Source organism: Mizuhopecten yessoensis, unplaced genomic scaffold, assembly GCF_002113885.1.
Source record: "Mizuhopecten yessoensis strain PY_sf001 unplaced genomic scaffold, ASM211388v2 scaffold2317, whole genome shotgun sequence".
NCBI lineage: Eukaryota > Metazoa > Mollusca > Bivalvia > Pectinida > Pectinidae > Mizuhopecten > Mizuhopecten yessoensis.
Window position 1 is genome coordinate 43,072 of NW_018404486.1, and position 17,138 is coordinate 60,209.

The 17,138-nt window shown below is 37.4% G+C and overlaps 2 protein-coding genes across 2 annotated transcripts in view; one reads left to right on the forward strand and one right to left on the reverse strand.

Moving 5' to 3' along the window:
• Positions 1–9,838, reverse strand: part of LOC110445510 (probable UDP-sugar transporter protein SLC35A4) — a 41,089-nt gene extending 31,251 nt beyond the window's left edge. The window contains exon 1 of the mRNA XM_021490180.1: positions 9,676–9,838. Within this exon, the coding sequence (XP_021345855.1) occupies positions 9,676–9,723 (48 nt within the window). The 5' untranslated portion in view covers positions 9,724–9,838. The remainder of the gene's footprint in view (positions 1–9,675) is intronic.
• An 814-nt stretch (positions 9,839–10,652) lies between these two features.
• LOC110445507 (40S ribosomal protein S17-like) lies at positions 10,653–15,551 on the forward strand. Its single transcript, XM_021490177.1, has 5 exons — positions 10,653–10,679; positions 11,583–11,764; positions 11,939–12,044; positions 14,950–15,018; positions 15,409–15,551. Exons 1-5 carry the CDS (start codon positions 10,653–10,655, stop codon positions 15,499–15,501), a joined length of 477 nt encoding a protein of 158 aa, XP_021345852.1. The 3' UTR covers positions 15,502–15,551.
• Positions 15,552–17,138: the final 1,587 nt, after the last annotated feature.

A 17,138-nucleotide genomic window follows, 5' to 3' on the forward strand; every position in this document is an offset into this window, starting at 1 on the left:
TTTCAACCTATGAACTAGGTACTGGATCTAAACAAATCAAAGTTTGTTGGATGTATACTAATAAATCCACATTTAAAGCAAACAATTAATAGTGACAGTCTAGACCATCTGATTTCTTAGTTATGTTCCCTTTGTCAATACGTACACAGATATAGAAAAATTATTATCTGATTTAAACATATTTTATTCATTCAATCTAACAAATGGGATTAGGCACAAGTATCACAACTTAAAAATGCCTTCTCCTAAAAATTACATTGTACATTTTAACATTTCTACAATATTATACATCCCGGATGTTATACATTACGGATCCCCGTCCGCGATTTGATTGACCACGGGGGTTTGCGGCCGAGATCGTCGTAGCCTTTTCCAAAATATCAAGAGCAAGTGGTGAGAACCTTGACGTGTTTTTCTGTAGTGTTCAATATAGACGAGCTACATCCGGATTGAATTGACCCTGTACAAGAATTGATGAAAAATTCCTCTTGTAAATACCGAATCTGAGCGACTTGAACATTCCATAGGCCTGTTAAAATTTAATCACTCATCTCGTTTTCTTTAATCGGCAGTAGAAGTTTTAGCGCCGTTTCAACATAGCGTCCACATTTTTGAACGACATTAGAAAACGGTTGGTCACCTCGCTTTGTACCTTGATTTGAGTCACTCACACGGAGATCAGCTGACAGTTTTACCTTTGAAACAGAGTCCTTTATAGTAGCGAAATCTCCTTGTATGTCCTTGGAAGCACCATTTTTGGGGGGTGGAACCCGCGACTCCGTTCTTCGGACCTCACGGTCGGTGTTGAATTGGCCCGCCGCACCATCTTCTAATCCACGTGGTCCTGAGAGAAAACCACTTCGTGAATAATCCTCTCTTTCACAAGTTTTCTGAATGACCGATGGGTTTTCTAGAGTTTCTATCCTAGTATTTATGCCACAAACAGATGAATCGATGTTGTTCGGCTTTTCAATTACCCTCTCTAGATCTGAAGCCATCGGAGCTGAAAATTCTTAACCAACAGGTGCAGCGTCAAGCAAAGATCTGACGCTAGGCCACCTAGCAAGTAGTAAGTTATATTACAAGAAGATAGAACTGATATACTATAATTGAAAATATAGCTATGATATGTCCACGATGCTCTCAGCTTAATTGCTGCCTTCGGCTGTCTTTATCCAAGGGGACTAATGGTTTTATATAATAGCTATATTTTCCATTATAGTATATCAGTTCTATCTTCTTGTAATATGATGTATATGTACATGTAACTGTTCTATTTCACTTTGTCTTGATAAAGGAGCGAATCGCTCCGAAAATTTGACAACCTAAACTTGTCCACACTGTTGGAATTACTTCTTAGCCCCATATACTATTTTAAGTAATTCGTATCCTACGGACATACCTCCATTAGGATCCAGTGTTATATGGGATTTTACTGTCTATATTACTTCTTTGACCCATTTATATAGAGTTATCTCTGTCTTTTGTTTTATTTTTTATATTTAGACACTATCTCTGTCTTTTGTTTTATTTTTTATATTAAGACACTATCTCTGTCTTTTGTTTTATTTTTTATATATGCAATACCTCTGCTCTTTGGTAAATCTGTACTATATTTCAATTGGTCTTGCTATACGATTAATCTTATATATCCAGTATTGTAAAAGAGGTAGATATTTCAAAAGTGGTCAGATATGTGATTTTCCTTATTTTCTTGATCCTATAGAAGGTCAAAAAATTATTTTACCAAAGTTTGATTCCAGGAGACTTTTTTCCTGATATAATACTGATAACTACCATTCCAAAAAAACAAAAAAATAAATTCTGTTGCAATTATTTTGAGGTTTGGGCCAAGTTCAGGGCCTGTATTGCTCACCTGAATATGTTTAAAATAGTTGGTATGAAGTAAAGATATAGCACTCCATGGTAGGTGCTGTATTTCAGAAAGATCAATCCAGTACTTGACATTTAGAGAGAACAAACTTCAAACAGAGTCCTACCCCTATACCCCTATACCCACCATTTATACAAAATTGAGTCCCCTTGGCCCAATTAAGGATGCTCCAGATCAAATAAGGATAAAATACCTTAATCCCGATGGTCGAAGAGATTTTAATGGTTTTACTTCTGTACTAAAGAAGAAGTTGTTTATAGCAATATAGCTAAATTGTCCACTTTTGGCCCCGCCCCTCAGCCCCCTGGGTGGTCAGCCCCATCATTTGTACAATTTTTAATCCCCGCCTACCATGAATGCTTCTGACCAAATATGATTGATATCCATTGTACACTTCTACAGAAGAAGTCATTTATAGTAATATAGCCAAATTTTCCCCTTTTTGCCCCGCCCCTCAGCCCACTAGGGGGTTAACCCTACTGTTTAAGTTGAGAAGATACTGTATGCTCTTTTATGTACACAATAACCAACCAGCTGTCTATTATTCAATGACAATGTTATTGGAAGGTCATCAGTAATATGTACAGCGGAACTGGATTGGGTCGATTGCTGGCTTTCAGATAGATCAATTGGTAGCGTGATTTCTAGAGTTTAGAGGTCCCAGATTGGAATCCGAGCCTGGCTGTGCATTCCTCCTCCCCCCTCCCTTTTGTTATATTGGTAACCCTTTTACTTGCATGTTGGAAGTAGTACTGGGTAAATGTTTGGCAAGGGGACACACAAACCTGGGTTGAACTTAGTGTTCTAGGAGCAAAGACTTCAAAAAGGAGAGGGAATGCTTGCGACCAGGTAGATCAATTGTAGATGTAGCCAGGTGTAACAAACAGGAACGTCACCGGTTTGTCCCTGCGCACGCAATCGTGCGTAATGAGGTAATACGGGCTTCTGTTCCTTGTCACCTGGGTACTGTCATGTGGTTGGGGCTAGGTGACACAGTGATTCCTTCGGCACCCCTGCATGAGAGCAGACATACTATTATATATAGCAGCTAGTAAGCTTTCTGGTGTTCTCGGTAAGCATTCATAACCATGTTATCTTTCACATGTAGTAGGACGAGGAATAGTGATAAAGATAGTGCCATCGCTGGGGCTCGAACCCGCGACCCTTGGCTCTCCAGCCCGATGCTCTACCGCTAAGCTAAAGGGAAATTCCTTACAGCTGACGTTTGTGAGGCAACCTAATCAATGCACATCTTTTACACTATTCCCCCCTTTTTTCAAACACCAACCCAGGTTCTTTGACTCCCCGCCAAGGGTTCTCCTGCCTTGAGTGGAGGGGCAATGGCACCAATTTGTAGTAGGATGAGGAATAGTGATAAAGATAGTGCCGTCGCTGGGGCTCGAACCCGCGACCCTTGATTCTCCAGCCCGACGCTCTACCGCTAGGCTAAAGGGAAATTCCCTATAGCCGACGCTTGTAAGGCAACCTAATTAATGCACATCTTTTACATATCCATGTACCGTATTTGTAATGAGTAAGATGGGTCCGAGAGAAATGAATAGGTATGTGTCAGGTATGATAGTGCATAGTGAATAACTATTTGTAATGTATTATTATTAAATGTTGTAGGCTTTCCTTTGCCGAAATAAAACCCAAACATAAAAAGAAGCATTGGAGTTATATTTTTACAAAGTCCAATATTGTCTACATATCGATACAGCATCCATCAAGAGTTCAAAAGTCCTGGGTTTGAATCTCGGTCTGGCTGCTCATTTTCCTCTCCTGTTACGTTCACCTGTACAATAAATTGCACTGTATTTGAAAACTTGAGGGTAAGGGTACTGCACACAGTAATCAGTTACAAAGTTATAATATTATGATTATAAAGTACTGTGTAATTGTATTCCTCTTCAGAGTCAGAAGATACAAAATCAAAAGATTAATTCCTATCCGGAGTAAAATAATTAAAAGTTAAACTTCAATCATCAAATTCAAAGATGTCCATCTGGCAGCCATCTTGTTCTTGCAATCAGTGCCTATGACCAGTCACCATCCCTTGTTTAGTTATATGTGTGTGTGTTAAGTTGGTAAGATCATATAGTAACCTGTGTGGCAGTGTCAATATAGTAGGTAGATCTTATGTTTTAACATATTTACACACCAGATGCAGATGCCTGTGGATGTATTAAACAAAACACATCTTTATAGCCTGATTTTCCTCTGGCCCTGAAACCAGACTTAAGACATTTTGACAGATATGTAGATGTCTGGAGTGGGACTGCAGGAAACTTGGGTTAGCATTTTCTTCAAAACAATATATCAAAATTGTACATTAATATTTACGGTCTAATAATAATACCTTAATCTAAGCCGCAAGGAAGCTACTGGCAGGAGTGAAGTGCTGAGCGCCAAACCAAAAACCAGAATAGGATTCTGGAATGTACGTATACTATTTATGAAACTGGGAAATTTGCACAGGTCACATCAGAAATGAGGCGATATAACTTGCACATATTGGAAGTCAGTGAAAGTAGATGGACAGGTTCTGGCAAAATAAAGACAGACATTTATTCGGGCAGAGATGACGACCATCATTTTGAAGGAGTAGCCATCATCCTCAGAAAAGGCACGGAAAAGGAACTTATTGAATGGAAACCTGTTAATAGTAGATTGATAACAGCAAAATTGAAAGGAGTACACACCAACATGATGCTTATACAATGCTATGCACCAACCAATGACAGAGATGAAGATATAAAAGACACCTTCTATGAACAACTTCGAGCAGAAGTGAGATTGGTACCACGTCATGATCTTCTGGTGGTGATGGGTGATTTGAATGCAAAAGTGGGAAACATCAATACAGATATGGACAGAGTAATAGGAAAACATGGATATGGTACTATAAATGAAAATGGAGAAAGACTGGCAGAATTGTGTGCAGCTTACAACATGGTAGTAGGAGGAACACTCTTTCCACATCCAGATATACATAAATTAACATGGTGTTCTCCGAATGGAAGGGACAAGAATCAGATTGACCACATTATGATAAATGGTACTTGGAGGCGATGGAGGCGATCATAACTAGAAGTTAAAGTCAAGAGATGAGCAGATGTTGGAAGTGACCACCACCTTGTTACTGCAAATATTAAAGGGGCATAACGGTGAAGTAACTTTATTTTTTGTCTTTTTTTCAAATACTACATAAACATATCAAGTGAGACTCCTTATGGAAAATAACGATCGGATTTGGCTGAAATAGATTCATAAAAATGATTAAATCTAAGAAAATCATCGGTATTTCTACCTGTCTGACCAACGTTTTGTTCAGGGATTTCCCTCTACTAGCGCATGCGCATAGCACACCATTTCTTTGTAAACAAAATGACTGGCCGTGTGAAGTAAGCGAAAGAAAAGTGTTGTACCGTGTCAGCTACGAAACGAAAAGTTGCCAAATGGTCAAAAGATAGCGCAAGGAGTACGTTACGGAATCATTATTGCAGGTGGGCAGTATTCAAAGGAGAAAATAACTGCCGTAGCAGTTAGTACGGTGCATGTATTCTTCCGGATAGCCGGTTAAGCTGAAATGGAATCGACAGAAATGCTAGCGCTGTTTATGTTATGAATAAATATCTAAAACTATTAAGCTCGCTAGTATCTTTGTCTGAGTTTGAACACAGATGAACTTAGTTTAATATGTTAATGGGCATGTATTGGAGAGAGTTTACTTTGTGTTTCTATAATTATACAGTGGTTTATGCGAAAGGAAGGGATAAGTGACTGGTTAGTTTGATTTTTCCATGAGGCCCTCCAAGGGATAACTGTTGTGATGGCCCACGGCGTATTTTCTGGGTCACCGAGATACGTGTTATCGAAGTCCGTGGATTTACATAATTTATAATATTACCGGGTTCAATAAAATGGTATGATTTAATTATATTGCTGAATTAAACGATTATTTTTGTTTTTACATGCAAGATTTAAATTAGTACTAATATGAATACCCGGCCTCCTCTGCCCCGGCAATATATAAAAAAAAATCAGAAAGGTTTGTCCCTTGGTGTAGGGAAGGTGTTTAGCCCCGTACCATCTGTACCGGCCACATTCCGGTACTAAATTCAATATATATTTAAATATATCTACTTTATGTTTATGCCTATTATCATTGTTGACATTTAATTGTAAATGTATGACGGGAGAAGGCTGTGATAAATTGTAAAAACTTGTGCCCCATCCCTTGTTTAATTTTATTGGCAACAAATTTATGTTTAAAGCTAAATAAATTTAAATTCTGAATATTGGCAAGTGCGCAATTAACTTCTAATGATGAATAATTACTGTTCAATAAGTTTGAATACGGACTTAGAAATCATATAACTTGGTTTCATAGTGCGGCAAGAAGTTGCATTTCCTGACGGCCCCTCTCTGGGGGCCTCTTTGGAAACCGTTTCATCTCGCTCGCACCACTTGTGTTTACTGCCTAGTCAGGTGACGTTATTGGCGCTATTTTTAGCAGGGCTTTCCCGAACAATTCAAGTGGTCAAACTGGACATTTGGAACGGACTATGAATATGGGGATAGCGAGGTAACATAAGTGGAAGTGCATACAATACATACATTCATTAAAAAAAAAATGCCTTTTCACGTGATGTCCCTTTAAGATAAAATTGAGGAGTACAGGACGTAAAACACTTGTCCCCAAACACTGTGACATCGAAAAATTACAAGATCATGAAGTAAAGAATGCATTCATCCTTCAATTGAAGAATAAGTTCCAAGCTCTGACAGATAATCCTGACATGATCGCAGCTGAAACAACAGAAGTCAACTCAAAATGGGATCAAGTAAGTACAATATACGAAAAACCCAGCGAGGACTGTCTAGGTTTTAAACTTGGTAAAAAGATGAAGAAGTGGATAACACCAGGTACTTGGAAGGTTATAGAAGAAAGACGCCATATGAACAAGAAGATACTAGACACAAAATCTGAAAGGCTACAATAAAAAAACAAATATACAACATTTGATATAGCGCCCTATCTAGCTAACATAAGCCACTCTAAAGCGCTTTACAGTGCATAGATATACAATGTTTTACAGTCAATACAATTAGCATATATATTAATCAATACAATATTGAGGAATTTGCAGGAGCTGCCTTATCAGGCACTAACTACTAGTCCTATGCCAACCGGCTTATATCTCCATATGTGTGTATGTCTTTGTGTGTGCTGGAGATATATTGTGTTCTGTTTTGTAGAAGGCACAAAACAAGCTATAGAGTACTGGACAAAGAAGTTAAGCGAATGGCTAGAGCAGATAAAAGAGCTTACATGGAAGACCTTGCTAGACAGGCAGAAGAAGCAGCAGAAAAAGGCGAACAGGGAAAAATTTATAAAATAACAAGACAAATCTGTGGCAAAGGATCGGACTATGTATGGTTTGGGCCTTTTACGCCCCCAAATCCATCAAAATTAAAAATCTGCAATTGAACTTTCAAACAACTGTTTCTTTAATTTTGAATACTTCCCCAGTACTATTATGTAAACATTTATTTGTGTTTTCAATTTTGGCTGCCATGGTAACCAGGTCATATTTGCATAAATTATTGAAATTTGATTATTCAGTCACTTTTGGCAGGGTTTTTACCTAGTTTTTCTCTTAGCTACCACAGAGCGCACTCTTGAACAAACTTTATATTTCTCCTAAAGATGCATTACAGGTGCCTACACATTATCCTTTGATATTAAGTTTGTTCAAGCATGCGCTCCATAGTTTCTAGGAGAAAAACTATACAAAATATCACAATATTCACTGAATATTCAAATTTTTCTAATTTATGAAAATTTGAACTTATTACCATGGCAACAATAATTAGAAATATAAATAAATATTTTCATAAAAGTATTTGGAAAGTATTCAAAATTCAAGAAACAGTCGCTTCAAAGTTCATTTAAAGGTTTTGAATTTTGATGCATTTGGGGGCCAAAACAGGCCCAAACCATACATAGTCCTTTCATATCACAAACGATGTATAAAAGACAAAAATGGGAGGCTATTAATTAACAACAGAAGAAGAGCAAAAATCCAGATGGGCAGAGCACTTCAAAGAAGTATTCAACAGACCACCCCCAGATGACGAAGCAATAATAATTGAAGCAGTCAGAGATTTAGAAATAAATATCAACTTCCCAGACAGGCAATTCCTAGTAAAATCATGGCCAAAATTATTATCCAAAATATAAATGATGCAATCGATAAACAGCTAAGAGAGGAGCAAGCAGGATTTCCTAAAGGTAGAGGATGCATTGATCAAATATTTGCCTCACGTAACATCATCGAACAATGTACAGAATGGCAAAGGCAGCTTTACATCAACTTTGTGCATTTCCAGAAAGCCTTCAACAGCATCAACAGAAAGAGCTTGTGGTGGATACTCAAGGCATATGGAATTCCAAAAGAAATAGTCGAGCTTATCAAAAGTTTTTACAAGAATTTCATCTGCAGTGTAGGGCACAGTAACATCTGGTTTGAGGTAAAAACAAGGAGTTAGACAAGGTTGTGTGATGTCTGCTCTTCTTTTCAATTTAGTCATCGACTGGGTAATGAGGAAAACAACAGCAAATGTTCCAAGAGGAATATTAGAAGATCTTGATATTGCGGACGATCTTGTTCTGTTATCACATACCCATCACCATTTACAGGAGGAGACGAACCACCTTAATAACTTTGCCAACCAAGTTGGACTTAAAATCAGCCAGAAAAAAACAGAAGTCATAACCCTTAACATCACCAACCCAACTCCTATACAAGTTGATGGAAAAGATCTTCCCATCACAGAAACATTCACATACCTGGGAAGTACAGTAAGAAATGATGGAGGTGCAGGAAATGACATCATGGACAGATTAAACAAAACCAGGAATATATTTAATGTCACGCTACCACAATTGGTACAATTTTGACAGTTTTTTAGTGATCTTTAAAAATTCAGATNATCTCTTAATAATGTATGGAAATCATCACAGTACAGTAAAGCAAACCAAACTAAAACTGTACTAGAGTTGCGTACTATCTACTCTGTTATATGGATCAGAATGCTGGAGGATGACAGAAAACGACCTAAACAAACTGTCAGTCTTTCATACCAAAAGCTTAAGAAGAATCCTACACATTTTCTGGCCAAACAAAATAACTAATGTAGACCTACTAAGGCAGTGTAATCAGGAAAGTATGGCTACAACATTAATTAGAAGGCATTGGAAATGGATTCGGCATGTGATTAGAAGAGATAGAAATTCCATCACCAGAACAGCATTGCATTGGACTCCAGAAGGGAAGCGCAAGCGTGGAAGACCAAAAAATACATTGAGACGTACTGTAGAAGGAGAGCTAAAGACCATGAATAACACCTTGGGAACAATAGAAAAGATGGCCAAAGACAGACAGAAATGGAGGACCTTTGTTGCCGCTCTACATGCCAATCGCATACCGGGCAGTAAGTAAGTAAGTACCTTAATCTAAATAGATTTATTTTTACTTTTGTAGTGTCTTTTTTACAGCTTTCTCCGATATTCGCAATTAAACTAAATCTACAAATGTGTCTACTGCACTAGGCCTACTACTCCATATTCCTTTATCTGTCTCTGTTAGTGTTAATGAACTGTCCGCTCATTTCTCAATATTTCCCTCTCCTGAATTAATTCTTACAACAAACTATCCCCTCTAAAGTTGTCTGAAGTGCGTGTTTTGCCTTGGAAGTGCTTCAAGCTGTCTTACCTGAAGTCTGAGACCCGATTTCTTGTATTCAGATACATAGTTGTGCATGTCTGCACTTTCATTTTCAATACTGACTCGTTTGATGGATAAAGGCAGAGGTGTTCCGTGACAGGAAACCTAAACTGCCGAACGCTCTTTTCAACTTCCTTTTCCGGTACCTCCAAAATGGTGAGCGACATTCCCTGTAATAAACGAATATATATCTGATCAAATCAAATAAATCAGATGTGCTGTGTCTACTTTGCTTATCCTACGTGGTATATTGACATTGCGATGTCATTTTTGTCTTAGTATTTGAACTATTCTGATAGAAAATAATATAGAGTATACTAAATACTGAAGGGTGTTCACATGGTTTATGTTGACGTTCGCTCCGTTTTGTTTCTATATTGATATAACACATTCATTCTGAAAGTCGATACTTAATTACATTTCAATCATCAAGTATTGTCAAATAAGCCGAAATGCTCTTGCTTTATATAGGATTTAGAAACGTCTTATTTTAGGTATAGTTTGTGGAACGTAGGCTAATCACAACGGCATAATATATTGCAAGCTACAAATATCACATGTCGAGAAGTAAGGTCTACATACTTTATAACGCAGAATAGCTGAAAATGTCTATTTCCAATACTGATACAGAAATTATAAACGGGTTTATTTAATTTTGAGTGATTTGCACGCCATCTATCCCAGTAATTAGTGTAAACACACTCGATTGTCACCACTACACAGTGCATGTGTACATAAAACCTCAGTACCCTCAATGAACACCGGATAAAGAGATTTGGCTTGCTATTTGCTGATGTGTATTATTAACCAAATTTATAACAATTTATGTCATGTCATATTAATTTACTTAAAATCCTGAAACCGACCCCTGTGGACACTTGTGATATTATATAAACAACTTACTCCTATAATATATAAGATGCCGACCCAGACTTTTTTTATCGGATATGATTTTGCCGACTGCAATGACAACTGCCAAATTATCTAGCCGTGTAAACCTCTAACATTGTTGGAGTAATATTCTACTAAGATTATATACTCGAGACAGTACCCAAACAGTTCCTCTAGTCACGCTAGCGGCTGCACGTACACTTGTACACATATACGACCCAATACCCAGGTAAATAAGACACAATACTAGGATGTTATACACTAGAACAAAAGGATACCCTGGCACAAACTAACCAATGTAGAATTACTAGCCTAGATCTTCATCCTATAGCCCTATCTACTTCCTCGGGCCCAACGACTTGCCCCAAAAGAAGTCTCCATATAGAGTCTTTTCCGACTTGCAGTCTTGAGGTCCAAACTTGACAGCTAGCAACTATTTCCCACGAAACACTTGGTATACTCTGGTATGCCCCTCCTGCTGACCCCTACATTACATACCTGTATGCTTAGGGTCAAGCCCAGTGGGTCAAACCATTTGCTACACAAGATATATACCTGCAAAGTATATTGACAGGGAAATCCCACTAGATGGCATTGAACATAACATTATCCGACAGTTAAATAATATAAATTTCACAATGAAATAAATAAAAAACGGACAATTTTACTAGATAAGTCGCAGACTGGTTAAAATCCTATATTCTTTATATTTTTTAAGTCTGAAAATTGATTAAAGGAAGGTCTGCTTTCTTTGATTCCATTGTACATGTGCTTTCCAAGACAATGTACTGAGAATTTTCAGGACATTTTGATTTGCTGCATTAAATGTTTGCCAAGGCATTAACAGGAGCCTTTCACAATTTTCTGCAATATTTTACCAATGACATTAGATCTAGAGAATCCAAGTAAAAGAAAGAAAAAAAATGGCCTCATATTATGACCTTTTAAAACTTAAATTACTTCATAAGCATTCTGAGAAGGCATGATGTGAATATAATGGTCAGTTTATTGATGTTTTTTGTTTTTTTGTGCAGGCTCGTGTCAGAACTAAGACAGTCAAGAAGGCTGCCCGAGTTATTATTGAGAAATACTACACGAAGTTGACCCTCGACTTCCACACAAACAAAAGAGTATGTGAGGAAATAGCTATTTTGCCAAGCAAGAAGCTCAGGAACAAAGTAGCAGGGTAAGTTTGTAGTAGTAATTAGTTGTTAAAACCTTAGTTTATCATGATCAGCTTCAGTTGTTATTAAGTGTTGGTGTTTTCAGTTTAATATATATCGAGCCATTTTTGGATGAAAGTGCAGAAATATAACTAAAAAAGCTAAATAACAGCTTTATTTGTTCTTTGGCATTGTAGGTTTGTCACCCATTTGATGAAGCGTATCCAGGCCGGTCCAGTCCGAGGCATCTCCATCAAACTGCAGGAGGAGGAAAGGGAGAGGAGGGATAACTATGTCCCAGAGGTACCTTATAATGGCTACATTTATCCTAGATTTTGAACTGCTGTTATCAAGAAGAGCAGCAAGCTGTTTTAAAAAAAACTTAGAGAATATGAAGAAGTTATGAATTTCTATTGTATTATTCACTGTTAACCTGAACACCTGGACCTTTTCCTTGGTGTGAGGAATTGTCCTGGGGTTGAGATAAGGGTATTCCCCTAAGACATAATTGTAGTAGGCTTTCGCGTCTAGAAGACATTGATGAACTCGTAGGAAAGTAGTGGTGTAACGATACATCGTACTATCGATATATTGCGATTGTACACCTCTCAGTCTGATTAATCGATGACAACTTCATAAACTCGATAACAATCGCCGATAGTGCTAAACAATCGATAGTTTCAAAACTAACCCTTACGATTTTCAATTGCCATTACGAGTACTGATAATTTAGTTATCATTAAGACGCACTCATGTCAGCTGCACTTACATAAGGAGTCAAGTGCGGTAGTCACTATCAGATATTAGGTATGTGCTTTCAATTGCTTAACTCATTAACCCATGAAGACACATTTGAACTCTTCCAATTGAAAGGTTGGAATAGTTCATTATGAAACTTCAGGGGTGAATGAGTTAACTGTTGCAGTACACTTGATGCTCAAGTATTGTGGGAACGTTTGATAAACTTCCATATATAAGACAAAAATGACCTTATACCAACGAACAATACTTTTGCAATACTATCGTGATAGTATACCACAATAATTGAACTATCGCATTAGAGTTTTCCCTGATAGTAATAGTATTGCAATAATGAAAACTACACAAAATAGTCACCCTTATAGAAAAGGGTTAACAGAATTATAAAATGGTCAGGAGCCTCCTTAATGACAAAGTAAATCTTGTTAATACCAATCCCAGAAGTCATATCATATTTTCCTGAAATTTGAAGACATAGCCCTTTGCCACATGCAAGCCAATACATTTGAACACTCTGTACTGGTAGTGCCAAGATACATTGTTGCAATGCAACATTGCTGCACTGACTGAAATGTGTATACGCCATCTCAATGGCAGTTTTTGAGAAATTAAGTTTTGTTTTGATTTGTTTTTCTAACCTTAATTTTGAAGGTGAAATAGTTGTTTTAAGCATTTTCAGTAAGTTAAAATATCAACACATAACCATGAAATCAGCTGTATGTATATCAGGATAGACACATTTTAAAATGTTTCATCAGTGAAAAATCTTGAGACCATTCAGAGTCGCGTTACCTAATGCCGGCGGTACACCCGGTCGCTGTTCATCTTTTACATAATCATTTTCAGACTTATTTCTGATGACAGTTCATTCGAAAACATCGTTAAGATCGATGTCCGACTCAATGTCATCAGGGCTGAAGCCATTAAACTATTAATCATCATCATCCTCCTCCTCAAAAATGTCCCGTAACATAGTTGTGACAGTCGCCATCACGGCTCGTTGTTGTGACACTTTTCTACACTCATGACTCGCAGTTTCTAGGTTAATTTATTCAAAACTATTCGTAGGAATGACGTGTACAAATCTGATTGGTCGATGCATTGATATCTTCTAAAAATAGTATAGGTGATTTCAAAGTAGGTGTCGCTTTCAATCACGGAATTTTCCGTGTCTAAGTTTACCGAAACGGCATGGCGCGAGAGGCGCTTACATTGAGATAATGTAGCGGCGTCGAGAAGCGCTTACATTGAGATATGTAGAGGCGTTGGGAAGCGCTTACATGTGGCAAGGGGTAAAGGCGTCCAGAGGCGCTTGCATGTGGCAAGGGGTAAAGGCGTCCAGAGGCGCTTACATGTGGCAAAGGGTTAAGACAAGTCGGATAGATCCTTTTAAACTAAAGAATCAAAGCTTATATTGGGGAACACTCTTAAGGTTCTTACAAAGCTTTTTAGCCTTTTGGTCAGAATGATACCTAATAGCACAGAATCCGTACCAAAAGAGTTATAGATTATGAACTGGATTTGATGAAAGTAAAGGCATGTAGTTGTAGTTACTTTAGTATACTTGTTACTTAAAATGGTAATTTAGCTAATTACACTGGTGATTTAAATTGGTTTTGTCAGATCAATTTGGAACCGAATTTGAAGATTTTAGTAGATTTGTTTTCCAAGTACTAGTGTACAGAGTTAGATTTTTGTTAACTCGCATTTTCATACTGGGGTAAAGACCAAACCTGATGTGTACCTACTATCCTGGTACTCGTAACAGCCAAAATTTGTTAAAGAATACATATATGTGACGTATTCCTCGTTCTACCAATGTCAGTCATCATTTGTTCTGTCAAATGGGCGAGGAAATTCTTGTCTTGATTTGAGATTTTCAAGTTATGCATTTGGGAATGAAAATATTTAAACATATGTTTAGCAATTTGACAAAAGACAAGAATTCCATGACCATCACTAGACTAAGCATCTTAAAATTGAAAACAAATTTAAACTGATATTTTAATTTGATTAAAGTTTGACAAATTGGAGATAATTTCAAATGTGTTGTTTAAGCAAGCAATTGTGATCTTGTTCTTGACAGTCCATTACAAATCAAGCTACTTTTGTGAGTTGCTTCCCTTGGAATAGACCCAGGATACCTTTATTTATTTTTTAAGGAGAATTTACAACTGTGGGTAACCCTCACAGAATAGTTTGCTTGATATTTAGTTCTATGTAAATTTGCATGAAACCTCAACTAGTGATTTTATATAACAGTACTGTGTGATGATTTTTACTAATTTTCTGGTAACTTGCGCCTACATATTGACTGATAACACAAATTTGTGCTCTTGCAAAATAAAATAATATGGAAATTTTTTGGTCGCAAAATATTAGTACTGTACAATGTATGCATGGTGTTTCTGTAAACAGCTACTAAAGAAAATGGTTTCTATCTCTTCAGGTTTCTCTCTTGGAACAACACGATGTTATTGAAGTGGATCCCGATACAAAGGACATGTTGAAGTCATTGGTAAGTCATTTTAATCATGGAAAAAAAAGAAACACTTTGAAGTCATTGTTACTCCATTGGCAGAGAAATGTTTTTAGGCCAAATAAAAAAAAATGTTGTTTCCTCTTTAATACCCTACCTATCCTAGATTTTTGTGCCTACCCTAAAGTTTATATCAATAGTTAGTGTTCAAGTCAGAACGCCTGTCTATATATAAGCATAGTATAATATTTTCCAAAATAAAAAAAATTGCCTACCTTCCAACCCTTTCTTTTTCAGAGGATGATAACGATAAATCAAGTAAAAAAAACAACACTTATGTATGTTGTAAATTTGATTGGTTTGATATGTATATGTTAACACTGTAGTTTTGGTGCCTCCTCTATAGCAGTTTATTATTGACTATTTCAGGACTTTGGAAACATCCCGGGCCTGCAGGTAACACAGCCAATCACAGCCCAGGGAGGATTCAGACCTCCAGGTGCTGGTGGACCGCGCATGTAATTCACTACATCATTAAGTTATGTAATAAATTTGAGAGGGGTATACATACAGAGTCTGTTGTGTTTTATGTCATTTGATCTACTAGAAGCAAGTGCTTCAGATTTTATCAGTCAAGATATTTAACATATGCTAATGTTTCTCCTAGCACCGATTTCAGTGTTCATTCAAACACTTAAAATAACTTTGTGCTGTGCATGCCTGAAACATTTGCTTAGGATGTGACACAATTTGTTAATTTCTTTATAAAATAACACGATGAAAGATATGGTTTTAAAGGGGGGAGTAGGTTATTATGACTTTGTTCCAGACTTATTTGAATGAAAGCTTGTATGATGCGTACTTGTACGCAAGAGCCACAGTTGTGTTCAACCAGACTTTAGTTCGCTCCCTAACAAACGAAAAGTTGTTTTCTGAGTTTATGCTTACTAATTAACAGGTGGTCAATCTTGTTTACCTCGGAGACAGTCACACTAGTGAATTATGAATTTGATATTAAGTCTGAATCTAATATGATCAACCTTGTACAAACATTTTAGCTCACCTGCCCAAAGGGCAAGTGAGCTGCCATGGCGTGGCATCCGGCATCCATCAACTTTTCCTAAAAATCGTTACTAGTCATTAACGACACAAAAGCAGATTTTGACCAAATTTGGTCAGAAGCATCCTTCGGGGAAGGGGAACACATTTTGTATAAATGTTGAGAGGCGGGGCCCAATAGGGGAAATATAGCAAATTCTTTAAAATCTTTCTTCTGCAGGAACGAAAGGATTTGTACCAGATTTGGTCTGAAGCATCCTTGGGTAAAGGGGAACCAATTTTGTATAAACTGAGGGGCGGGGCCCAATAGGGGAAACAGATTTTTTTAAATCCCTCTTCTGTTAAGAATGGAAGGATTTGTTCCATATTTAGTCGGAAGCATCCTTGGGTAAAGGGGAACCAATTTTGTATAAACTGGGGGTATGGGCCTGAGCTTGGGGCCCAGTAGGGGAAACAGCAAATTCTTTAAAATCCTTTTTCTGTAGGAATGAAAGGATTTGTTCCATATTTTGTCAGAAGCCTCCTTCGGTGAAGGGGAACCAATTTTGTATAAACCGTGGGTCTGGCCCCCTATGTGCCTGACGGGCAGGGCCCAATAGGGAAAATATAGCAAATTAATCTTCAAAATCCTTCTTCTGTTGGAATGAAAGGATTTGGTGTGGAGCATCCTTGGGTAGTGGGGAACCAATTTTGTATAAATGGTGGGTTTGGCCAGGGACGTATAGTGAAGGGGATTAGCAACTCCCTCTTTGCCTTACCAATTTTATGACACGTCAATCTAGACTTACCTCCCCCTGATTCAGGAGCAGATAGCGAGCGCCACCTATCTCAATTTTGACAAACCAAGATGGCGTCGATACCGCTTCGTTAGATTACAGAAGTTGGCGTGAAAACAAACCAATCGCGATAAGTGTTCTTACCTCTTTTGTTTATCCCATTGTTATAAGCTGATTGTATTACTTATAATTGATAAAATCTGTGGTATCATATTAATTGATGTCTCGTTTTTGGGGTATATTTTTCTATTTTTAAACGCGATGTAACGCGTGGTTCAGAGTATTGTGGTGGGCGTCGATAGACAAAAATGCGGGATAAAAAAA